Source organism: Podarcis muralis, chromosome 1 (assembly GCF_964188315.1).
Source record: "Podarcis muralis chromosome 1, rPodMur119.hap1.1, whole genome shotgun sequence".
Classification (NCBI taxonomy): Eukaryota; Metazoa; Chordata; class Lepidosauria; order Squamata; family Lacertidae; genus Podarcis; species Podarcis muralis.
In genome coordinates this window covers 62,083,424-62,109,077 of record NC_135655.1, presented here as the reverse complement: position 1 = coordinate 62,109,077, position 25,654 = coordinate 62,083,424, and the positions used below count along the sequence as shown (strand labels likewise).

The window sequence follows — 25,654 nt, the reverse complement described above, 5'->3', positions numbered from 1 at the left end:
TTTTGGCAGGAACCTTAATCATTCAGTTATAGGCAGGACACCTGTCATGGCCCTCTCCTCTGCATTCCCTAGAAAGGATGCAGGAAAAGTCCAGGCTATTGGGTCCAGCACTGGCTTCTTTTCCCCCCTTCTGCCACTTGGTACCTTAGCTGGATAGGAGTCCCTGCTGTGAAGAGAAGTTCTTCCATTTGTGACAGGGCAGCTCAAGTGTCAGGCCACTCTCAAATCCAGATTCATCTATCTCTGTGTCTTAAACTCAGTGAGTGCTCTCACATTGTCACAAATCTTACAACGCTCACATAGAGCAATTTCAACATACTGTTTGATGGCCGCCTAATTTATTACATGAAATGCTGACCAATCTGGATGTTAGTCAGTCTGTTTGAGTAATGTTTAACCCGAAATAAAAAAGCTTGTCAGATAAAAAGGGTGTGAATGCTGGAATTCCTCCTTTCAAACCGTTATTTCACAGAGCTTTGAACATTTCTTTGACAAGACAGGTAATAATTGCACGGAAAGTATCAGTTAGTCCCTTTAATCCTGTCTGTACAATAAATCTCTGCGACTCTCGAGTGAACCAAATCTGAAGTTTCTGCTGCATCCTGGATTGTACTCTTGCTTTTAAGAATATAAAATATCATGGAGATGGCATTTCTTGTCTCGTTTGGAGGCTCAGTCTCTTAATTGAACAAAGGGACAAATAGATTTGACTAGAGCTCCACACATTAGCACCATGGCCTCCTTCATCCCTCCGAAGGTCAACAATTTTGTCGCCTGGGATTATGTGGTCTTTGCAGCACTCTTTCTCATTTCTTCTGGCATAGGAGTCTTTTTTGCAATCACAGAGAGGAAAAAAACCACTTCCAGTGACTTCTTAGTCGGCGGCAGGCAGATGACTTGTGGACCAGTAGCTCTGTCACTCACTGCTAGTTTCATGTCAGCAGTGACTGTGCTGGGAACGCCAGCTGAGGTGTATCGGCATGGGGCTTCCTTCATTCTGTTCTTCCTCGCATATATGTTTGTCATCATTTGTACTTCAGAACTTTTCCTACCTGTGTTCTACAGATCTGGCATCACAAGCACTTATGAGGTAAGCGCTTTTCACAAAAGTTGTTTCTGTCAAGATACGGATCTTGACATTATATTTGGAAATCTGAAGGCATTGTGACAACATCAATACTGATTCTTTAAACATTCTAATCCTAAATTGCATTGCCTGCCAAGCTCAGCATGGAGGGTGTCAACCTGTCTACATCAGATGCCTCCAATCTGCTATGCTCCAGATGTTGCTGGATTGCAACACTCATCATCTCGGACCATTGGCCATTCTGTCTGGGGTTGGTGGGAGTTGTCAGGAGGGTATCAGATTTGCAGTGGCTGGTCTAGATTAATGCGGTATGTCAAAATCAGTACAGTGGTACCTCGGGTTAAGAACTTAATTCGTTCTGGAGGTCTGTTCTTAACCTGAAACTGTTCTTAATCTGAAGCACCACTTTAGTTAATGGGGCCTCCTCCTGCTGCCGCGCCCGCTGCAGCACGATTTCTGTTCTCATCCTGAAGCAAAGTTCTTAACCCAAGGTACTATTTCTGAGTTTGCGGAGTCTGTAACCTGAAGCGTATGTAACCTGAAGCGTATGTAACCCGAGGTACCACTGTAATGACAATAAATGGGTATGTGCTTTAGGTAAATTTAAATGGGCTTCTAGTTCTGATGGAAAACCCTTTTTTTATTGATAAAGGTTATTAAGGGTTTGTTGTGGCAATTTTATTATGGGTTGTGAGAATCTATAAAACAGCAGAATGAAAGAATAAGGAATATCCTTCAGTGAATGAATATCTTAAGATATGGCACGTTAAAGAAACGGCTTTATAAACCTGGAAAGAATGAGATATGGCTATTCGCAAGATTTTTTAAAAAATAAAAAATGTACACAAATAGGCCTTGCCTGGATATCAGATCAATAATGATTCTCTTTCAGAACAGCTATTTTTGATACTTCCTGTATTATGAACATTATATCGGTTCAGTTGTTTGGAATAAAGAGATAGATAGATCTACAAAGTGTACCATTTCTGTAGCTGAGTGTTGTGATATAGCTGACAGCTTGTATCCATACTTAAATATGGATATGTAGTATCAAATCCTTGATATAGGGTGTAGCAAGGCTGGCTGAGGTAGACTGAGGCAGCCACCTCAGGCAGTGTCACTACAGTGCTCTGCCTGCCCCTGTTGCTGCTGCTGGAAAAGTGAGAAGACATGGCACTTCTCCTCACTTCTCAGGCACCACAGCAGGCAGCACCCACCTGCCTCCCACAAGAGAAGCAAGGAGAAGTGACTGCAGCGGTGGTTCCCAGGTTCCAGCAAGAACTCATGCACAACTCTGATAAGCAAGACTTTGGGGGGAAGGTGATAGCTACCTGTTTTGCCTCAGGTGGTGCAACATGATGGGCGGCCCATGGGGTAAAGACAGTTTAAATATGTAGGTACAGAATTGCTGTAAAGCCAAACTAGATGTGACGTGGGATATCCATAAGAACATAAGTAAAGTCCTATTGGATGAGGCTGAAGACCAATCTAGTCTAGCATCCTGTTCTCAGAGTGCCAACCAGAAGCCAATGGGAAGCTCACCAGCAGAACCTGAGAAGAACAGCCCTCTCTTCTCCTCTGGTTTCCAGCAGTAGATATTAAGAAGCACACCGTCTCTGATGCTGGTGCAATATTACCATTGTCACAAGTAGATGCTGATGGCCCTTATCCTCCATGAATTCACTTAATCTACTTCTAAAGCTGTCTAAGGTGGTGGCCAGTATGACATATTGTGCGAGCAAATTCCAAAACTTAACTATGCTCTGCCAAGATGTGCTTTCTTTGTCTGTCTCACGTCACGTTTTAATATAAAGAGAGGGAGAAAAGCCTCTCTTTCCCCATGTTCTTATGTGCTCATCAGATAAAAGGCACATACAACATTGATACCTGTCTTTTTTTAATTCTACAAAGCTAATAGCAATGCATTCTCCCTCTCTTGTGGAATTTAGATTGGTGAAAGAAAATAAATAATAAATAGGCTAAACACCGTCTCCCTGATCTTTAAAGCTGGTATGTAGGGCTGTTAATCATGCATATCCCATATCACATCTACTTTGGTTGCGTTGATTTGGACATTAAATCACTTAAGACACCATTAGAGATTTTTTTAAAGAAAGCAGTCCACATCCATTCAAATTAATGAACACACTTTGACATAATTGAAATATGCATTACACCGTTTTGTATATGTGTACTGTTTCATATATGATTTTGTTTATTGAGTAATATCAAATATGATTTAATACATGTTGCATTTAATCTATTCATCATTTCTCATAGTACTTGGAGTTAAGGTTTAACAAGCCCGTTCGCATGGCTGCAACCATGATTTATATAGTGCAAACGGTAAGACATTTTACATTTCAATGAGTGGTGTATGTCATGGTTTCTAAATAGTGTGGAGATGATCCGGTATGTGTGGCTCTTTTTTGCCCATCTTCCCATTTTTGTCTTTGAAACAGCTGACACAGGATGTGACCGAGAATGATCATATGTGCATGGAGAGTGTCTCTATCTTAGATGAAGATGGGATGTTCTTGCAATTCTGGACCCTAGGTTACTATTTGGAAATGATCAGTATTATTTCTCTGGGGGTTTAATGGTTTTCTTTTTAGTAGAAAGCATCATTTGAGTCTAACTCTTCCTTGTCCTCGGGTTGCCATGGAATTCTGCATACAGCAAGAAGATTTCCTTTTTCTAAATCAGAGAGTGGGCCTACTGGAATCAACTGATGGAAACTGATCAGCAAGATCATCCTACTTTGCACTTATGTAGCACCTTTGGGGTGCTCAAAGTATTTTAGATGCATTAGCTTTCCAGCTGCATGTCAGGAGCAAGGGAACAGTGAACTTCCTGCCTCAAGCCAGGAAAGAACCACTGGCTCCTTCTTCCCAGGGACACAGTGTATTTTATATGGAAATTTCTGGCAGATCTCTCAGAGTTTCTGCCCAGAATGTGGAATATTCCACTGTTGTCAAAGACTACACTCATGTCCAAAAGCAGACCGTGCTTCATGCAAGTTCAATGCCAGGAGCCTGACAGACTAATGACTTTTTATTTGTTTTAAGATTCATCCTGAGGAGAAATAGTATGGCTTGCTTCAGCACAGCAGGGAACATCTGGCATTATTTGCACATTGTGTGCTATAAAGAGAACATCCTTCCCTTTTCTCCTTAGAATTGCATGGCAGCTTCTAAGAATGTTCCCTAATATTGCAATAATAGCCACTTCCTGGAAGGAATCCAAGAGTAATCTTCACAAATCACATGGGTCACAAATTGCCAGCATAGAAGGAGGACTCTGTTGATGTCTAAGGTAGTTTGCAAAGCAAGTGTAAAGCTTAATTGACTTTACTTAGTGGATAACCAGATACAGATGTCTATTCAGGGATCTCTCTTTTCCCCCAACACAATTCCACCTTCCAAATGCATTCCATGCAACTAGATAGCACCAGCAATGCATTGAGACTTAGATGAACTGCTCACCTTACAAAACGTTTAGGTGATTGTTTGGAGAATTCTACAGAACTATCAAATCCAGTTCAGGGTGAGGTGCTAACTTACCTGGTGTGACACTATGGGTGATACCCAATGCAGACTAGACTCACTGAAGTCCACTGATTTCAATGAGTATACTCTGAACAACACTTAGGTTGGATATGTGTATCATTTAATCAGTAGCAGATGGCACAGTGGGATAATGGAGCTCACTTGACAGCCAAGTCGCTGCTTCTTAACAGGGGGAAAGGGGGAGGTGGCAAGGAGGTTGCTGCTGTGCAGATACATTGGCAGAAGCACCAAATTTGCACTGATAGTGAATTTGCCATTTATCAGAAGGCAGGGGGGCAAGATGGTAGAGAGGTCTGTGCAGTGGAAATGCATTGGCAGGATTTGATCCACTGGTGTCCTTGAACCATGATGATCTGCCTGCCACCTTGTCCTTCCCCCTTCTCCTGTCCAGTAAGCAGCAGATTTTGGAAGGTCAAGTGAGGACTGCCCCAGCCCCCACCCCATCTGCTCATGCATTTAATACTATTTCATATGGCTGATACTACAAAATGAAATGTGGTTTTGTATGCCTAGGTATGTTTCTTTAAAGACATATACTCTGAAGGTTTAAGTTAAAAGCAACTTGCAATGAATGTTGCCAGGAGTAATGGCCAAATGTTTCCCAAATTGGCATTCTGATTATAGGACTCTCTCACACCAGAAAAATGGCTGGCATCTACATGGTATGGTTTTTGACCCTAGCTAAAGACATCTCTCTCCACAAAGGCAGTTGAGGACAGTTGATCAGTGTTGCCCATTTGTAATGAGAGGCCACTTTCTGTTGTTGCCTTGGTCTGCATTCAATGCTGGTTTTAATGGGTTATTGTGTTTTATAGTTTTAATAATTGTATATGTATAAACCTCCCTGAGGTGGTCAACTGAAGTGCAAGCCTAACCATGTCTACTCAGAAGCAATTCCATTTTTTTCAATGGGCCTTACTCCCAAGTAAGTGGGCTAGGAATGCAGTCTTAGTTAGTCTTTAAGGAGCCACAAGACCTTTTCTTCCAAATCCCTCTGAATCCTTTTAAGTGCTATTATGATCAATATTTACTTAATTTTTTATCCCACCTTTCCTGCAAGGAGCTCAGCGTGCATGGTCCTCTCCCACCTTTCACCCTCAGAGCAACTTTATGGAAGTGGGCGAGACTGAGTGATGGGTCACTGGCCCAGATGAGTTTCATAGTTGATTTTGAGCCCCAAACTCCTGGGGACTCATTTGACACTTTAGTCACTGCTCAACCACTGCAGTTCAGACTGCTGTAAATATTCAGAATAGCTATTTGCTCAGGTGGAAGCAAATTTAGATCACTGGCACTGCAAGCAACTCAACTGGAGATAGTCATATAAATTTGGGAAATGTGACGAACTGAGATGATAAAAAAGAGTGAGAGAAGTTGTGTTAAATAACTTATCTCTGTATTCGCATGCATGCATGAATACATGCTCCCCTTTGTGTGTGTGCATCAGTGTTGGCCGAAGTGAATATATTTATATGAATGGAACCACAGAAACTGGTGCAGTGAAGAATCCCTGTGCCCTTTGTTTTGCTTATCTATTAGTCTTGGCTCTTTTCTATGGACAGTTGTCTATTTAGAACTGGTTTAGCCAAGTTTCAGTTTGCCCTTTTCATATTCTTTCTGATCCTTTGCAGATTCTTTACACTGGAGTAGTCGTGTATGCTCCAGCCCTGGCTCTCAATCAAGGTGAGTGTCCAGGCCAGCATGCTAGAGCTTTGCCAATTGTCACAATGCAAGAACTGTAAAGCAGAAATGTGAACACCAAATGCTCTGAAAAGATCTATGTCTGCTCCTGTTACCTTCCCATTGGCAGCTCTCACCCTTTTTCTATGCAGGATCATGTTATTTATTTGCTAGGTTTTCCTTTTGCTAAAAAGTAACTGGAGGAGATGTGCGCCGAACGTGCTACTCAAGGTCTTGGCAAAGGTCCCAGTTTAGCATAATGATCTAACACCATGTCATGTACTTTGATACTTTCTCTCTTTGCACCCTTCTGTCTTAATGTCATGTGTAATGTGAACAAGGACAAACTGATGTCCCTCGAAAGGCTATAGACTTAGGCAGTCTGACACTCCATCATTTAGCTTCTAAACCAGATTTGGTCTGTTCACCAGAGTAAGGAATTCTCTGCAAATAGTATGCATCATTCAGAGAAACAATAAAATTGATCTTCTCTTATAAAGGATGTAAAAGGAGTAATGGAAACAGATAAATAAAAGCTGTGTCTTTCTTTATTATCTAAAATAATACATTTTAGATTTCATCGTGTCCCTAGATGAACCTTGCCTAATTTTATTTCCTTTGGTTTTGCAGTGACTGGATTTAATCTTTGGGGCTCAGTATTTGCAACAGGAATTGTTTGCACCTTCTACTGTACCCTGGTATGTACTTGACATACAGTTCAACTCAAAAAGCTTATGTAACAAGGATTTTATAATTTGGATTCATATTTATGTTAGTGAGAAAAAAATGATCCTGTGCTTTTGTGCGCAGTAAAGGAGAACTTTTAATTTCTCATCATAATTTGTTTCAAAATTCTCCATGAAATTATCAGGGAATGGACGAAGTCTTTTGGTTCAGATAAACAAGTAAGTGATAAATTTCAATATAGCCTACAATCCTTGTATAGGGAAGACTTAATGTTTTATATATGTTGGAAGCCACCCAGAGTGGCTGGGGTAACCCAGTTGGATGGGTGGGGTACAAATAATAAAATTATTGGTATTGTTATTATTGAGTAATACGCATTCTCCCATAATCAGAGGATGGAATCCTATTCACAATTTCCTGGGATTAAGCTTCACTGAACACAGTGGCACATCTTTCTGAGTCAATAAGAATAAAATTGTGCTGTTGCTAATACAAAGGAGGTGATTCTTTCATATACCCTTATGCTGGGGGAAGAGGACATGAGTGGCCTTTCAGATGTTTTTGGACTCCTTCAGCCATAGCTGGCATGACCAAGGATGATGGGAATTGCAGCTCAAAAACATCTAGCAGACCACAGGTTATGCACCCCTGTCTTACGCAGTTGCACATAGGTAGCAATTCTCTAGAGCCCTTACCTTGGAGTAAGTCTGATGGAACAAAATAGGACTTATTTCTGTACAGACTTGAACTGGTGTGTCATGCTAGTTGACTAGCTGAACAGAATGTTATGAAAAGGTATGAAAATCACAAAGACACATTTTTTAAACCTTTCTGAAATGGTAACTTTTGCAGCAAATAGCAGAGCCTCTTGAGAATTCAGTACTGCACAAATTGCATTCTTTCCTCTCTCAGTTTCTGCACTAAATCGGTTTTCAGCATGACAAGATCTTGCTAAGATCTGAACTTTGATTGGGCTTCTTCCTGTAATAAACACAAAGTACATATAGTTTCTCTCTCTTTGTCTTAGGGAGGATTAAAAGCGGTCGTCTGGACAGATGCCTTTCAACTGATTGTTATGGTGATTGGGTTCGTAACAGTATTGGTTCAAGGAACTATTACGAATGGGGGCCTCACAAACATTTGGGAAGATGCCCAGAATGGCTCACGCCTCACTATATTTGAGTAAGCAGAATGGGTTCTCATACTCAGATCTATGGACGTGTTTGTTCCTTTGTCAATAACAGTATTGTTAAAAGTGGCCAGCAAGGATGGGTCTATCATTGTCTACTGTATATGGGCAGACTGGATACTGAAAGGTACTGAGGAGTGTTGTGGAGTACAAACAGCTTTAAAAAGTTTATAATAGCACAGAACATAACAAAAAATGAACTGATGGCATTCAATCATTTCTGGAAACTGCAGATAGTGTGGTCCTGTCATATCTTGAAAGGAATGCTGGTCCATAGAACAGGGGCAGCCGCACTAAAACTCATATTTAAATCATTAAAACTTCAGGACAAGGATTTCCACTTGCACAACAAGACTTCCCCTTCTCCCCCCCCCAAATGTGTCCTGAGAGCTCTCCCCCCCCCCCCCCGGAGTTTTGGAGAGAGCACAGGGTGCATACAGAGAAATGGGGGAAAATCCCATTTCACAAGCAGAAATCCTTACATCCGTGAGACATGATAATTGGATACTGCCTTAAGTCAGAATCCAGCTCATTGTCTGTTTCATTTTCCATTAATAATTTGAATGTTTGAATGTTGAGTCAATTCATATTTTAAGTCCCACCCTCAAATAATAATAAACAAGGAAGGGATTGTGCATGTGGATTTACAGAGACCTCACTGCTGGGAAGGGATTGTGCATGTGGATTTACAGAGACCTCGCTGCTGTATTCCTAGATATAGTGATGCTTTTTCAACCCAGTTTAAGTAAAAGGGATCTAAGTATTCAAACTCTCTCCAGGATTGCAGCATCCTAAACTAACTTAAGGTGTGACATGTGGAGGCTAAATGAGTTATCACCATTGTGTCTCATTTATGTAGCTTTGATGTTGATCCCCTGAGAAGACATACCTTTTGGACAATTGCCATAGGAGGGACGTTTACCTGGTTAGGAATCTATGGAGTCAATCAGTCCACAATGCAAAGATGCATTTCCTGCAAAACCGAAAAGCATGCCAAGGCGTAAGTAGGCATTAAATTTAGTTCCAAACTGGAACATAACTAAAGAGACATACAGGCAACTGCCCATTTATGCGGGGAAGCATGCACAACTATTTCTGTGAATTTCTAAGAAAACGTATGAAGGTGGAGGGGGTGCACTCATCTTATTTACTGTACAAGATGGCCAAGGGATCTTTATTGTTGTTAACAGAATGGAACCTTGAGGCATCCTATAGTCTAAAGGCCATGGGATAGAACAGAAGTCTCTCAATACCACTCACTGTGACCCATTTCCCAGGAAGCACTGGGCCCTCTGTATCACGGGTGTCTCCTAAGTGCAGCCCAGTCAGTCATTCAAAAGCATGCCCTGGCCAATGTTAACAAAAGCCACTGAGAGGTCCAGGAAAAACAAGAGGGTTTCACTCTCTTCATCCATTTTCTAGCACAAGTCATCCACCAAGGAGACCAAAGCTCTTTTTGTCCCCAAATTGGGTTAGAAACCAGACTGGAATTTATATATTTTCTATTAATTACCAGTGTACACCACTCATGTACATACAGCCAACATGACTGCCACTATCTTTGAAAAAGGGGCACTCATAGCTTTTGGACACATCTTCTTCTTTCTTTCTTTTAGGTAGCAAACAGGAATGACTTGTTTTTTAAGACATATAACCCCTTTCTCTTTTTCTCTCTTCAGTGCACTTTATCTAAATTTACTGGGGCTGTGGGTCATCCTGACATGTGCAGTCCTTTCAGGATTGGTGATGTATTCCCATTTCCAGACCTGTGATCCTTGGACGGCTGGTTTTATTTCAGCACCTGATCAGGTACAGCAACCAATCAGATACGTAAACACAATGTGACATTTTTATATTGGATGTATCCAAGAATACACATCTGAATCTTGTTGTTCCCTTACTGAAATTCACCCTTTGCTGCACTTCTAAAACTGCACTTCTAAATGTTGCTAGAGGGTCAGGCTTGGTGGTTCTCTCACCAAATGAGGGCAGATACACATCATGCCAGGAAGGCTCTTAGGAGGGGTGATGCCGAAAATGGGATAGAATAATAGAATTATAGAATTGCAGAGTTGGAAGGGAACCCGAGGGTCATCTAGTCCAACCTCCTGCAATGCTCCCTCTGCTTAAAAACATTGTAATGTAAGGTTTTTCACTGTTATTTGTATATCAAATGCTTTGTACCACGTTATATTGCCTCACTGAAAAGATATTTTGGATTGGTTAAGCATCACCTCACCTCACATTATATTTAATATGGCAAACCACCCTGTGATTTTCAGATGAAGGGCGTTCTAGAAATTTAATAAATAATAATATAGATAAAAACAAGAACCACTATAAACATGGGGGGGGGGGACAACCATTAAATAACAATCAACATTGACCGACTCTACTTTGTAGGGTCCCCACAGAACAGCTTTTTGTGCCATAGAGGAGTGAATAAACTTTCCTAACCTTCTTTCCTTCCTTTCTTTTCTGCATCCAGCTAATGCCGTATTTTGTTATGATCATCTTTTCCACAACCCCTGGACTACCAGGATTATTTGTTGCATGTGCCTTCAGTGGAACATTAAGGTCTGTGTTTTAACTGGGTTGCCTCTACTCACATTTTGTCTGCTGCATTCAGTTTTAATGGAGACAAACCAAGCAGAGCATCACACAGGGGTTTAGTGTTGGTGGGGCTGCTGCTCTTGAATCTGCCGCATCATTTCTCTCACTCTGCCAACTCCGTCCCTGCAATGAAATGCTGCAGTGCTTTGTCTTTTCATATGCAATCCAGCACGGAGCTTGTCATGTGCTCTGGCAAGCAGATTTCCACATATTTTTTCCTCATCCTATCAGCAAACCACAATATGATCTCTTAGGTACCAAACTATCAAACAGTGATTTTCATGTTAAAAGAACCTCCGGTGTCAGGAAACATAGATGAGCGTCACAAAAGTTAAGCTGGTAATGGGAAAATATGTCACTCTTACTTCCCTGTCTATTTCTGGTGGAAGATACTGTATCAGTCAGGTGTTTGTGAAGAGTAAAAATCAGACAAGAGCTGGAGACAAAAGGTACCTGTCTGAATAGGCTGTCAGGGAAGGTGGGGGTAGATTGGCGTAGTTAACCTTGTGCTCTCTGTGTTCATTTTTTTTTTATTTTTAGGTGTGTGTGTGGGGGGGGAATCATGGTGAAGTGATTGTGTTGCTGCTCCCCATTCTGTTTCATGTAGAACGACATCTTATCATACCACTAAAAAGGCTTTCAAGCAGAGGTGATGTAAAATCGCAACCTGCATATTAAGTTCTCCTCTCACACAGACAAAATTTGCTCCCACAGGAAGTAGTGATGGCCATCAACTTGGATGGCTTTGAAAGAGGGTTAGAGAAATTCAACGAGGCCATCAGTAGCTACTAACCACAATATCCATGTTATATGTTCATCGTCTGAGGCAGTGTGCCTCTGAATGGCAGAATCACAAGAGGGAAGAGTGCTGTTGTGCTCAGGTCCTGCTTTCAGGCTTCACATAGGCATCTGATTGGCCACTGTGAAAACAGGAAATTGGACTGGAGAGGCCATTGGCAGGCTCTTCTTATGTTCTTTTGTGGTTGTGATGCAGCCAAAGTCCTCACAATGTGTGTTTTCACTTTCACAGCACTGTGGCTGCAAGTATAAATGCTCTGGCAACTGTCACATTTGAAGATTTTGTCAAGCACTGCTTACCAAACCTCTCTGAACGTACGAGCACTTGGGTCAGCAAAGGCTTATGTAGGTACAGTAAATGGATTTGATTCTTCTGAACTGTAAGGCCACAAATATGCTACTAGATCTATTGGGCAAAGCGCTCCTCTTACTAAAATTAACAGGTCATTTGCATGATTCTAATATATTACAAATCTTGCATTCTTTTTGAACTCCTTAATATTACCATTAAGGTGACTGTTATTTTGCCTGTCTGATCAGTTTCCTTGTATATTGTAGCCCTGTTCAGGCATTAAGTGCTAGGGAGCATATGGGCACAGAACAGGCTCCCCTCCACAGACCTCCCCAATGTATGGAAGGTGGGAGTGGAGCATCAGTGGGAGAGGGCCAATAAACAGGTTCCCACTTTCCATCTCACATGATTGTTATTGCATGATGCATGATACTGGAATGGGGTTTACAGCCCATGGATATGCAAAATATGATGCCATCACTTAATGTATATGTCACGGGAATAGGGGTTGCTTGTGTGTAACCTTCTAGCTGTTCCAAACTGCTTAGGATTGTGGTGTGTCTTCCCTGACTGAGCAGCTTGGGTGCTGCTGCTGCTCAGTCGCTCGACGAATCCGTGAGTGGGCGTTTTCTAAATTTCCTCCAGCATAGAAGCTCCTTGACAGTTACTCTCCGCCTTCCCTCTCTGCGCGAAACCCTTCTGCGCAGAGTGGGCGTGCCCAGGGGCGGCCCTCCACTCTCTTCACTGCCTTCAGTGCCAGAGTCTCGGAGCCTCTCCTCCAAGATGCTTTCCCTCTCTTCCTCCTTCCTGGTGTCCCCTGGACATTCTTCCCCAGATGACGTTCTCTCTCTACCCTTACTAGTTCCTTCTCCTGCAGAGTCGGGAAGCCCGCCCTCTCTCCTCTGCTCCGATGTCAGTTCCCTGACATCCACCTCCCTCCCAGGGCCCTCCCCTCCCCCCGACCTTCCCTCTGATGGAGATTCAGGGAACCCTCGGAAAGAACTCTCTTCTCCCTCTGACGGTTCAAACACCCTTCTCCACTTGCTGCTCTCTCTCTCCTCTTCCCAATCCTCCCACTCCGATTCTTCTTCGGTCCAACCCCCCCCCCTTCCTCGTCGGAGACAGGAAAACCCTCAAACTCTTCCTCCTCATCGGTGGTTCCAAATTGCTCCCTCCAGAATCTCTCTGGTGGTTGGGGCTTTCTCGGGTACCTCCTATGAAACTCCTCCTGCAGGTACTCATCCCTCATTTCTTCTGCTGGTACCCATGCATTTTCCTCAGTTGTTTCCCCCTCCCATGCCACCAAATACTCCACCCTCCCTCCTTTCCACCTGGAATCGAGAATCTCAGCTGCATGTCCACTGAGTTCTCTTTCCTCCATCTGTGGCTGTAAGGGTGTTCTATTTTGCTGGCCCAGACATTCCCTCCCTTCCCTGAATGGTGAAAGTAAGGACCTGTGAAACACCTGGTGCAGTTTCATGTGATATGGCAATTTGAGCCTAAAGGTCACCGGATTGACTTGCTGAGTTACTTCGAACGGTCCCAGCCTCTTTGGCCGTAGTTTCTTGCATCCTCCCTTGAACGGTAACCCTTTGGTGGACAACCACACCTGGTCCCCCACCCTTATGCTTTCTCCCGCCTGCGGTGCCGATCGGCCTGCCTCTTATACACTTCCTTGGCTCTCTCCAGGTTTAACTTAAGCTGTTGGTGTAAAGCCGCCATTTCTTCCACAAACTGCTCCGCGGCGGGAACACTCCAACTTCCCTCCCCTTCCCCTGGAAAAGCCCTGGGATGACACCCGTAATTTGCCATAAACGGGCTCATCCCTGTGGACACATGTTCTGCGTTATTGTATGCAAACTCAGCCAACGCTAATTTGTCCACCCAGTCCTTCTCTCTCTCGTGGACGTAGCATCGTAGATATTGTTGCAGCACGCTGTTCGCTCTCTCTGCCTGTCCATTAGTCTGCGGATGCCTGGCCGTAGAGAACACCACCTCCACGTCCAGCAGACTCATAAGCTTTCTCCAGAAGCGTGACGTGAACTGCCGGCCTCTGTCAGATAAAATCCTCAAGGGGGCGCCATGCAACCTGAAAACATGCTCTACAAACAATTTGGCCGTTTCTTCTGCAGTCACCGCATGCGAACACGCGATAAAATGGCACATCTTTGTCATCAAATCAACAACCACCATTACTGCCGTCTTTCCCCTGGCCTTGGGTAAATCAGTCATAAAGTCAATTGATACCACCTCCCATGGTCTCCCTGGTGTAGGTAATGGTTCCAGTAACCCCGCAGGAGCCGACCTCTCCCCCTTCGCTCTCTGGCAAACCTGGCACCCTCGTACATACTGCTTCACATCCTCCCTCACCTGTGGCCACCAAAATTCCCTGGTCACCCGTAACATGGTTTTATGTTGTCCAAAATCTCCCGCCGTGGGATTGTCATGCATCTGTTTGAGTATTCTGCTTCTCAATTCCCCCTCAGGTATGTACAAGGCCCCCCTATAGTACAATGCTCCGTCCTTGACTTCAAACTCCCCTTGAGTTTCCCCAGGGGTCCCAATCTCTCGCATCTTGGTTTGTGCATATTGATCATCCCTCGTCAACCCGGCTAGCTCTTGCCTCCCTACGAACACTCCCCCACAAACCCAATTTTCCTCTGGAATGACATGTCGTGCTACTTGTCCTCCCTCCCCCTCTTCATATTCAGGCTTGCGGGAGAGGGCGTCTGCTCTGACATTTTCCTTCCCGGGCACGTACCTAATCTCAAAATTAAACTTGGAGAACTCTTGAGCCCACCACACCTGTCGTTGGTTGAGCACTCTGGCCGTTCTCCAATACTCCAGGTTCTTGTGGTCAGTACACACCTGGACCTTGTGCTGCGCCCCTATGAGAAAATGTCGCCACCGTCGAAACGCTTCGTGAATAGCCAGCAGTTCTCGATCGTAAACTGTGTAGTTTTGCTCTGACTTGTTAAGCTTTCTTGAGAAGAAGGCACACGGTTTCCACTCCCCATGTGCCTGCTGGAGCAATATTCCCCCCACCGCTCTGTCTGACGCGTCCGTCTCAAGCCTCATTGGCTTCCGCAGATCCACATGTAAGAGCTGCTCTTCCGACGCAAAAGCCCTCTTGAGCCTTTCAAAGGAACGCTGGGCCTCTTCCGTCCATTCGAACTTCTTCTTACTGCTGAGGCAATCCGTTATGGGTGCCGTTAGATGTGCAAAGTTCTTGATGAACTTCCTGTAGAAATTTGCAAACCCCAAGAACCTCTGCACGTCCTTCCTGTTCTTGGGAGGCTTCCATTCTAGCACTGCTTGCACCTTGCCCGGGTCCATCGCCAAGCCCTTGTCTGACAGCCGATAGCCAAGGAACTCCACCTCTCGCACGTGGAATTGGCACTTCTCCAGTTTGACCCACAGCTGGTGCTCCTGCAGTCTCTTCAGTACTTCCCTGACGTCTTTTACATGTTGCTCTTCGTTCTCTGAATAGATTAGGACGTCGTCCAGGAAGGCTACACAATTCTTGTAGAGCAATGACCCCAACACGTGGTGCATAAAACTTTGAAATGTCGATGAGCCTGATTGGAGTCCGAAGGGCATAACTAAGTACTCAAAGGCTCCCAGAGGGGTGAACATGGTGGTTTTCCATTCATCCCCCTCCCTCATCCTTATCAAGTTGTACGCCCCCCGAAGGTCCAGCTTAGTAAAGATCTTCCCCTCCCTCACCCTGGCCAAAATGTCATCAATCCTGGGCATGGGGAAGGTCACAGGCTCCGACACCCTGTTCACGGACCTGAAATCTACGACCAAGTGTAGTTCTTTGGAGTCTCTTTTGTCCACAAAGAACACTGGACTGCCCCCCACCGCCCTTGATTCACGTATAAAACCCCTCTTCAGATTCTTGTCAATGAACTTTCTCAACTCCTGCATCTCCCTATCAGACATGGCGTACAGCTTACCCACTGGTAACTGTGCCCCTGGGAGTAGATTTATCTGACAGTCAAAGGGCCGGTGAGGGGGGAGTCTATCCGCCTCTCTCTCGCTGAAGACTTCTTCCAGGTCTGCATACTGAGGTGGTACTCTCCCCTTTTCTCCCACCGCCATTCCTGCCACCCTGGCTACTGCCATCCTCGAGGTTTCCCCTCCGTGGCAGTGCTCTACGCAGTGAGCTGATCCAAACGTGACTGTCCTCTGGTGCCACCCTACTACTGGGTCGTGTAATGCCAACCAACTCATTCCCAGTATGATGGGTGGTCCTGCTAGGGTGGCTACGTGAAAGGCAATGGTTTCAGTGTGTCTGGAAACTGTCATTTTCATGGGAGGGGTTTGGTGGGTTACTTCCCCTCCCAAAAGTTCTCTCCCATCTATCGTGGTTACTTGCAGTGGATGTTCCAAAGGCACCACCTGGAGCTGGTGCTCTAGCGCAAAGTCCTTGCTAAAGAAGTTGCACGAGCTGCCTGAATCCAGCAGCGCCTTCACCTTGATGGGGTGTCCGTTTGGGAGTTCTAGTACCACCTCTATTGCAATGGCTGCTCGGGGGGGTTCTGGTTTGGGCACTTCTACTGATTGCTCGCCTGGCTGCTGTGCCCTCCTTCCTGCAGCCAAGCCTTGCCGTTTCCCGGCTCCTCCTTCTTCTCCTCCTCACTCCCCACTGCCCCCACCATTCCTTGCCACGCCTTCTTCTGAGGGCATGCTCTGGCAAAATGTCCCGGCTGCTGGCAGAGGAAACACCTCTTGCTGTTTTTCCCCTCCTTCTTGCGTACCTCGCTGGAGTTTGAAAGCCCGCGCGCGCTCACTCCGATCTCCATTGGCTCCTCGGGCGGCACTGCTGACGTTGGCATGTCTGGAATCCGGTTCTCCTGCCAACGCTCTGGCCTCCCTTCCCGCCTTTCCAAAGCGCGCGTCTCTTGTCTAACTCCCACAGCGAGCGCCAACTTGGTCAGCTGATCCATCGATTGCGGGCGGGGCGAGCGGGAAAGTTCGTCTCTCACCCAAGGGGATAGCCCCTCCTCAAAAAGCATTTGAATCGGTTCCGAACTCAAATCCCACCCAAGTTTATGGATCAACATAGCAAATCTCGACCAGTACTCTCTCACTGACTGGTTTCCTTGTTTGCACCCCATCAGTTCTTTGCGCGTCACACTCAGTTCCACATCACTCGAGAACATGTGGTCCATCGCGGAAAAGAACTTTCTCAGGTCCTTCAAGGCAGCATTCTCCGCTGCCATCAAGGGGCGGACCCAATCCCTGGCTCGCCCCTCCAGGTGCCCCACCACGAAAGCAACTCTCCCCCCATCGTCGGTAAAATCATGGTACTGCAGATCCAACGCATACTGCACTTCAGTCTTAAAAGCGTTATAGTCTCTGGGGTTGCCCCCAAACTTCTGCACTAGTCCCGGTACCTTTCTTGCGATGGGGGTGATCTTTCCCTGGGCGTCATGTGTCCTCCTCTCATCCAGCCGCGCTGCTAGTAGTGCCAGTTGCTGCTCCAGGTCTCGATTTCTCTCCTCAAGACTCTGCCCGCCTCTGGCTCCCTCTCCGGCGCCTGCTCCTTCTGTTTGACTCATGACTGTTTCCCAGTGCTCTAGCACACAAGCAACGTAAAGGACTCACGGATTGCTGTCACGGGAATAGGGGTTGCTTGTGTGTAACCTTCTAGCTGTTCCAAACTGCTTAGGATTGTGGTGTGTCTTCCCTGACTGAGCAGCTTGGGTGCTGCTGCTGCTCAGTCGCTCGACGAATCCGTGAGTGGGCGTTTTCTAAATTTCCTCCAGCATAGAAGCTCCTTGACAGTTACTCTCCGCCTCCCCTCTCTGCGCGAAACCCTTCTGCGCAGAGTGGGCGTGCCCAGGGGCGGCCCTCCACTCTCTTCACTGCCTTCAGTGCCAGAGTCTCGGAGCCTCTCCTCCAAGATGCTTTCCCTCTCTTCCTCCTTCCTGGTGTCCCCTGGACATTCTTCCCCAGATAACGTTCTCTCTCTACCCTTACTAGTTCCTTCTCCTGCAGAGTCGGGAAGCCCGCCCTCTCTCCTCTGCTCCGATGTCAGTTCCCTGACAGTATATTTGGCCATTTAACCTCTATTGCCCTTGAGTTGATTTTTATTGATAATAGTTTTGGAGTCATATTCCCTGAGAAGTTGCTGTACCAGTAACCATGCAAACTATTTTTATTATTTTGGAGTGAAGTGTTAAGAACATAGCATAATAAATAAAATTTATTATTATTATTATTATTACCAAGTCAGACCACTGGCCCATCTAGCTCAGATTTTGTTACACAGACCAACTTGACTGACGGACCAGGAACGAGACCTTGGGGTTATAGTAGATAGCTCATTGAAGAGGTTGACCCAGTGGGCAGTAGCTGTGAAAAAGGCAAATGCCATACTAAACACCATTAAGAGAAGAATTGAAAATAAAACTGCCAATATCATAATGCCATTATACAAATCACATTTGGAATGAGAGACCACATTTGGAATGAGAGTGCTCTTGTGCTCAAATCCTGCCTGCAGGTTTCCTAGAGGTACCTGGTTACTGTGAGAACAGGATGCTGGACTAGGTGGGTCTTGTACCTGATCCAGCAGGCTCTTCTTATGCTCTTATATTCTTGACCAGGGGGAGGGGGGACCCATTCCTCATTTGCAAAAGTTAATTAATTTACACATGACTTAATTGGCCATTGGCCAGCCTTGAAAGTGAACTGAAACAAGCAAAGAAGCAAACCCAATAGACCAAATTAAAAAAATAAAATAAATGTTTGGCCTGATGCCAGTGCAACATAAGATTAGGCTAATAAGATGGCTGAACTTTTTATCCCATGGTACATTTAATGATTTGTGCTCCACTGCTACATGGTGTCCGTGCTGCTTCTACCAAAGCAGCAGATGAAAGAAACCACAACTTGATACATAGTTCATCCTTTGTATTTAGAAGGTCTGGGTTTCTATCCCTATCATGTCCAATTAAAAATATTTCCAAATGTACCCTTGGGAAGATCTTGGAGAGGCATTGTTAAGTAGGAATAGATGGTCCTGAGCTATACAAACTAACGATCTGTTTATGTTCTATAAGTAGCTCAGAGCAACCTTCATCTATTGCATCTGACTGGGACCCCCTAGGTGTTGTCAGAGCCATGTTTCCATCAGCTCCAGACAGCCTGGCTAATGGTCAAGGATGGTGGAAGTTATTGCCCAGCAGCATCTAGAGGGCCCGTCCTTGATCTACTGAGGTATCATGCACAGCAGTTTTCAGCACTGCACTGTGTTGAGCTGAAATTCATACCATGAAAAATCTGTCACACAGTCAAAGAGCTACTCAACGGTCTCTGAATTCGATAGGACATGGTTTTGTTCATATTAAGCTTCAGCTTTCCATACAGATCTTATTGACACTGTGAGATGTTAAGAGCTTTAAGAAGAATACAGATTATCTTTTTCCATAAAGATGAGGATAAGAACGTTTATACACACTGCAGAATTAACTGTGTTGGCTTCTAACTATGAATAATTGAAGTTTGAAGGTTTTTATTCCCCATGTTCTAAAAATGTCATAGATGACATGTCTGGAAGAGAATTCCAAGCAAAGGGCATCCTTTAGTACTGACACCAGTAAGCAGAGTAATCGAATGAATAGACCCCCAGGACTTCTGGGTTGGCGCCAGCGCCGAATGGCGGATTCCCTCCGAGCTCCGGAGGGAGTCTGCTCGACAGGGGTCGGGTCCTGCCGCGCCGGCGACGCGGGGACCCTCAAAAACCACGGGCGCGGATGCCCGTGGACTTGGTGACTCGGCGGGCACCGTTAGCGCCCTCCCGACCCACGAAGGAGCCTTTTTAAAGGCTACAGAGCAGGGGACGGGGAGCGGCGCGGTGCTGCGAGTCTTCTGCTTCCCCTGCCGAGCGAAGCCGCATGCCATTCGGCGGAGAGCGCTGACTTCTTCTTCTGAAAATCTGGGCTTAAACTAAAAACAACAACCCATGAGTAATTTGGAAATTGGATTAAAAAATTTCTTTATTGGATTAGGCACGAGCGGGGGGAGGTGCAAAGAGGAAGTCCGTCTCCCCCCCATTCTAAACATTTCAAAGCAAGGATTTGACAACTAAGATCGAGAGAGGAGCTTTTGTTTTGGATAAAAGTTATTAATTGCATGGATTGACAATACAAGTGATTGTGCTGGAGGAGAAGAGTTAATATTTCGATCAAAGTGCCACCCCCCCCCCCGAGACCGGGAGTGATCCGCGAGAGGAGCCTGCTGAGGAGACATAGAAGACTTTGACAGCTGTCAAACTAGCTGTCAAAGTTGGAAAAATAGAGAACTTTGTTTCTGACGTTCTTGCCGGTTACATTGGACATAATATGGTTACAAGTTGCTGAAAATAAATAAGGACTGAAACAAATTAACTTGGCCTTTGGGTTTGAAGTGAAAGGAATACTGAATAACCAGAACCCCTCTAGAGGGGATTCAGGGACATTACAAGAATGGAAATAGGCCGGAAAATACTAGCTGACCTGGATGAAGTTGCCTTTCTCGTGGGAAAGTTACAAAGGATGTATGAGCAAGGCCATGTTTTGTCTACAAGTGCCACAACTTTCGAGTCAACAATAAATGTACCTACTGAGTTGGAAAAGGACTTGAAAACCCAGGCAGCAGAACAAGAAAAGAACTTAGGAAAAATTGAAGAAGTGGAAGAAGTGGAAGAAGATGCTGATCAGAAGGAGCAGGAAGGAGGGGTTGCAATGCTGCAGAGGGCAATGGTGAGCCGGAGGCCTGCTAAGACGGAGATTACAAATTTGATCAAGGTGGAAGCTGGAGTTTTTGGGACATTTGGATTTAAAAAGATTAAGAAACAAGATTTGAGCTCCACCTTTAAATATCGAGGTCTGGCTGGAAGGATTATGGAAATTATAGAGATTGTGCCCCTCCGAGCCTTGGTGTTAAATACAAAGGACTTTCAAAGAAACCGGCAGAGAGGGACTGAAAGAGATTTAAGAGCCTCAGATGTGAGGTTGCCAGGCTGATAGTAGATGGACTGATGGACAATGGTTCTGGGATCGAAGCCGGGGAAGGGAGGGTGGGGTCTGGAAATCCAAAGGCTGTTTGATATTTTTTATTCCTTTTTAAAATTTCTGTTGTTATTAGTATAAAGATGGGGAATCCGTGGAAGGGAAACTGGGCTGGTCTTAGGAAGGAAATCTTAAGTATAAAGGATTAATGTATAATAAGTTAAAAGTTGATACGTAAATTGAAATAAACATAATAAATAAATTAAGGTTAAAAAGTTAGGGATAAGAACTTGCTGGATAAATATCTGGATGTGGAATACAAGAAGGGGAGGTGAGGGGAAGTTCTGGAAAAAATGTTACTGAAAATTTGGAATTGTAAAGGTGGAAATTTTCTTTTTTCTTTTTTTCCTTTTCTTTCTATCTTTTGTATTACCTGAAACTTTAATAAATATTATTTAAAAAAAATCGAATGAATAGACCCCCAAATGGGCATATATCAGATTGCAGAACACAGGTTCAGAATCATGGAGATCTTTCATGGGTTAAAAATCTCACAAGAGTGCATCTAAATGTTCGAGGCTATAGCTGATGATGGTGGACAACTCTTTTTCAGGCATAGTATTTGGAGTGATATGTACTTCCATGGCCGTAGCAGCATCGTTCATGGGTCCTGTTGTGCAGGTAACTACATATTTTAAGATGGTTGGTATGAACTGGAGCCCCTGCGTGTATCAGGAATTTGTGTTCTCTCCCATGAGAAGTGACAATCCAGCACCTTTAGTACACAAAGTTTGTCTGGCCACAGGAGAGACCAGAGAGCTCCAGCCCAAAGGGAGCTCCACATGCCCATGGGTCTGCTGCTACTAGGAACCCCTGCCCGCATTCATTTCTGCATTAATTCTTTTCCTTGTGTGGATAAGCAGGATGAAATATCACTCTTCTGTTTGCTCAAAACTAAGATCCAGTCTTTTTCTTAGTCTGAATATGTTGAAACAAAATGGGATCCTTGGAGATATAAGCAAATACCCAGTCAGCAACCCTCGTGTGTAACAACGGGCTGGAGTTTCCAGTATCTTTTCAACTTGTAGGGTCTGCCCTTGAACAAGCAAACTGTTGGCATTGCAAGTTAGACCCTGGGGAGTGCTCTCCCTCATGTCCATCACAGGGCTTCCTCAATGCACACGGGATATCCAGAAAGATTATTTTTACATGCTTTCAGGCATGTGTCTGGGTCTTGAGGAACATGCTATTAGAACTGCTAGCCAATTAAGGAAATTATTAGGTGCTTAATGATATAATTGATTAAATCATTGCATGTGATTTATTAAATTTTGATCTATTGATTAAATGTTGCATATGAAGGGGAGGGAGAAATCATGCTTCCTTTGTTTTAGATTAATGGTGGCTGACCTATATTGCTGGGCTTCAACACCCATCAGTTTCAACCAGCAAAGTCAACAGTTAGGTATGATGGGAATTGTAGTTCCACAACATCTGGAGAGCCGCAGGTGGAGAATATTTTTCAGCATAAAGGCTGCATTCTCTCTTGGGGCTGCAGGAGTAGTGGGTGGGGCCAAAGCCACACACACTCCTCTTCCATCCATCCACACTGATTCTTATCTCAAGAATACATTAGGGGCACCTATTTAGTTGAGGGTGGAATGCGCTGCCATAATGTATTGGTTCAAAAGGCTAATTCCCTTTCCATACCTTACTGTTTATGGAGGAAATATAAGAAATCCTTTCTTTAAACTTGAATACAGATTTATTTATTTATTAACTCTGTCAAGAAATGGTACACAAAGAAGAAATAGAAAAAGCATGTTCTCTGAGATAAGAAATTGAAAGAACCATTATAGAAGGATGCTGCAGAGACACTTGATGACAATAAATAGCTTTCTAAAGCTTCTCCCGTGCTTCCTTTCAACAGGCTTCACTTAGCATTCATGGGATGTGCGGGGGACCTATGCTGGGATTATTTACACTAGGGATCATTTTCCCCTGTACCAACTGGAAAGTAAGTAATAAGAATCACATTTTCAAGACAGCTCATTTCACTTACAATATTTGTTCTTGCCAATCAATCAACCAATTAAAGCAATTTTTACCGCACTCTTCAGTGAAAACTCTCCCAGGGCATCTTACAGCAATCAGTCATGAGATAGTTTGTGCCCTCAGGTTGGCAATCTAAAAGACATAAAACACAAAATGGAAAAGGGATTGAGAGGGAAGAGGCAGGAAAAGAAGAGGCAAATTTAGGCATTAGATCTTAGTCTCAAAGTTCTTACAGTGACCAGTTGGATTAGAATCAGAAGAAGGTGAGGAGGAGCCAAAAATTGGTCTATCTGTGGCATTACTTTCCATTTCTCTCTGTGCTGCAACCTGACGGAATGCCTGCTGCTGGGTGATAGATGATGGAAGGAGCAGCTGGATGGAGCTGGATTTGCAGCAGAGCTGCTTCCTTACTAATACTCCGCTGCATCCTGGTGGAGTGGCTGTTGCTGGAGAGAAAGGAGAGGAAAAGCTTGTTGGAGCTGGTTTCTGAGTAACACTGACTGATTGGCCTGCTGTTATTACTGGTTTTAGTGCTGGTGCAAAACCTAGCAAACACTGCATATGAAAAACATAGAATAACCTGGTTCTCATTTAGTTTCCCCCCATAAACACACCATTTCACCAAGCAGGCCACTGAGAGGGTTAATTCTGTATGGTTAAGGGTTGTAGTACATCCTATATATTAGCCATGGGGGACCGTCTAGCCTGTGGTTCATATTAGCACTAGTTGGGGACCTAATCTGGCTGTATTCCCCAAGCCACACGAAACTGTGTCCCATGTGGGGTAGGAACAATAGGGAGCCTTCAAATGCAATCCCACTTCTTCTTTGAAAGCAGGGCTTGCTGTTATTGCTGATCAGCTGATTGACATTGATAACAAGCCCTGCTGTGATCAGCTGCACTGGGGAATTCAGGAACTCCCTAGTGCAGCCAATCCCTGCCCAAGCAGGGCTTGCTGGCAGCACTGATCTGTTCATCTGTGCTGACAGTAAGGCCTGCAGGAGTCAGCTATGTTTGTAAGTTCCTGATTGTGAGCTTCCAATGCAGCCAATTCCTGGTAAAAGTATAGGATTGCATGCCCCACTTTGGGCAGGCATCTTCTTTTGCAGCCCAGCCCAAGTTCAAGCTGAGCCTCAAAGGAAAAAGGAAAGAACCGGAAGTGCAATTAGAGGGTACTCCCAATTCTTTCATTTGAATTTGGGTTATTTGATATCATCCATGACACATGGAGGGTTTAGGATTCGGTCTATTCCCCACTGTGATATGGAGATGACACTGAAAATGTGCTCCAGAGATGAGCAACCCCTTTTCCAGCTGGTAATGCTGGCAAGCACTTTACCCTGTGACTCTCCAATAATACTGTGTATGTCTAATTTTCTTTTGTGATTTAAGGGTGCTTTGGGAGGTCTCCTTACTGGAATCACCTTGGCATTTTGGGTTGGCTTTGGAGCTTTTGTGTACCCTGCTCCAGCTGCAAAGGCCCTTCCATTATACCTTTCCACAGCTGAGTGCATTGTCAATAATACAGAGACTGTACCAACTATGTTCCCTACCTCATCTCCCGTCAGGTAAGATTCTCTCTCAGCTGCTCTCCTTCCAAGTTACAATATGGAGACAACTGTGATTAGCAGTAGTTTTTAAGCAAGTGTGGTTGGCTACAGAATAGTTTAATTAGAAAGTGAAACTCTTCCCTTTGCTACTACTTTGTTGGGCTCAATCCCCAGCTATATTAAAATCCTGGATTTCTCAATTTATTTCAATGAGCAGCACTGGGGACATTTACAAAATGCCATTGAGTTTTTATGGGGCTATTGGGATCATCTCCCCACCTTCCACCCCATGAATTATGGTGGGTTGTTTTTGTTTTTTGTTTTGCCCCATAATGATTGTCCATACTTCTGCAAAACATGGGCTTCTGCTGAGTCTTCTGAGTCTTGCGTGTGGGTGTTGCAGAATGGTGGTCATTCTGCTCTGGAGCTGGGAATTAGAAGGTATGATAAATTAACCAATTCTTGCTCAAAGTGGTCATATATATTGACTGACCCTCAAATTTATCATCCTAGGCCACATCTGGCAGAGACGTGGTATTCTCTCTCCTATCTTTACTATAGTGCTGTTGGGTGTCTTGGATGTATTGCTGCAGGGCTTCTGATCAGTTTGGTTACAGGTCAGTTCTTTACTGGTTTTTGTGGTCCGGACTCTGACATTGTTTTCTTCTACAAAATTGATACTAGCTTTTCCATAATAATAATAATAATATTTTATTTGTATCCTGCCCTCCCCGACCGAGGCCAGGCTCAGAGCGGCTAACATCATAAAAACAACACAATAAGCATAAAAACAGACATCAATTAATTAAAATACATCTTAAAATTAATTCAGACAAGTTAAAATCCGGGCAGCTGGCAATTATCAGGGTGGAATTGAGAGTGGTTAATAATTGCCAGGACCAACTGTTTCCACTGATCATACAAGGACCTGAGAGTGGGTTGGGGCCTCCTTCAGGCTTGATTTATACAAAGGAAAGTAAGTCAAACTGCATCCTGTCCGAAGGCCTGGTGGAACAGCGCCATCTTGCAGGTCCTGCAGAAAGATGTCAAATCCCGCAGGGCCTGGACTCTTGTGGGAGAGCATTCCACCAGGCCGGGGCATGGCCAAAAAGGCCCTGGCTCTAGTCGAGGC

The 25,654-nt window shown here is 44.5% G+C and overlaps 1 protein-coding gene across 1 annotated transcript in view; it reads left to right on the top strand.

Annotated features, from left to right (window-relative positions):
- Positions 1-448: 448 nt before the first annotated feature.
- Positions 449-25,654, top strand: part of SLC5A12 (solute carrier family 5 member 12) — a 28,531-nt gene continuing 3,325 nt past the window's right edge. The window contains exons 1-13 of the mRNA XM_077929720.1: positions 449-1,090; positions 3,368-3,433; positions 6,288-6,339; positions 6,967-7,034; positions 8,051-8,205; positions 9,072-9,212; positions 9,892-10,021; positions 10,701-10,789; positions 11,856-11,968; positions 21,531-21,598; positions 22,848-22,934; positions 24,365-24,540; positions 25,036-25,139. Of these exons, the coding sequence (XP_077785846.1) occupies positions 734-1,090; positions 3,368-3,433; positions 6,288-6,339; positions 6,967-7,034; positions 8,051-8,205; positions 9,072-9,212; positions 9,892-10,021; positions 10,701-10,789; positions 11,856-11,968; positions 21,531-21,598; positions 22,848-22,934; positions 24,365-24,540; positions 25,036-25,139 (1,606 nt within the window). The 5' untranslated portion in view covers positions 449-733. The remainder of the gene's footprint in view (positions 1,091-3,367; positions 3,434-6,287; positions 6,340-6,966; positions 7,035-8,050; positions 8,206-9,071; positions 9,213-9,891; positions 10,022-10,700; positions 10,790-11,855; positions 11,969-21,530; positions 21,599-22,847; positions 22,935-24,364; positions 24,541-25,035; positions 25,140-25,654) is intronic.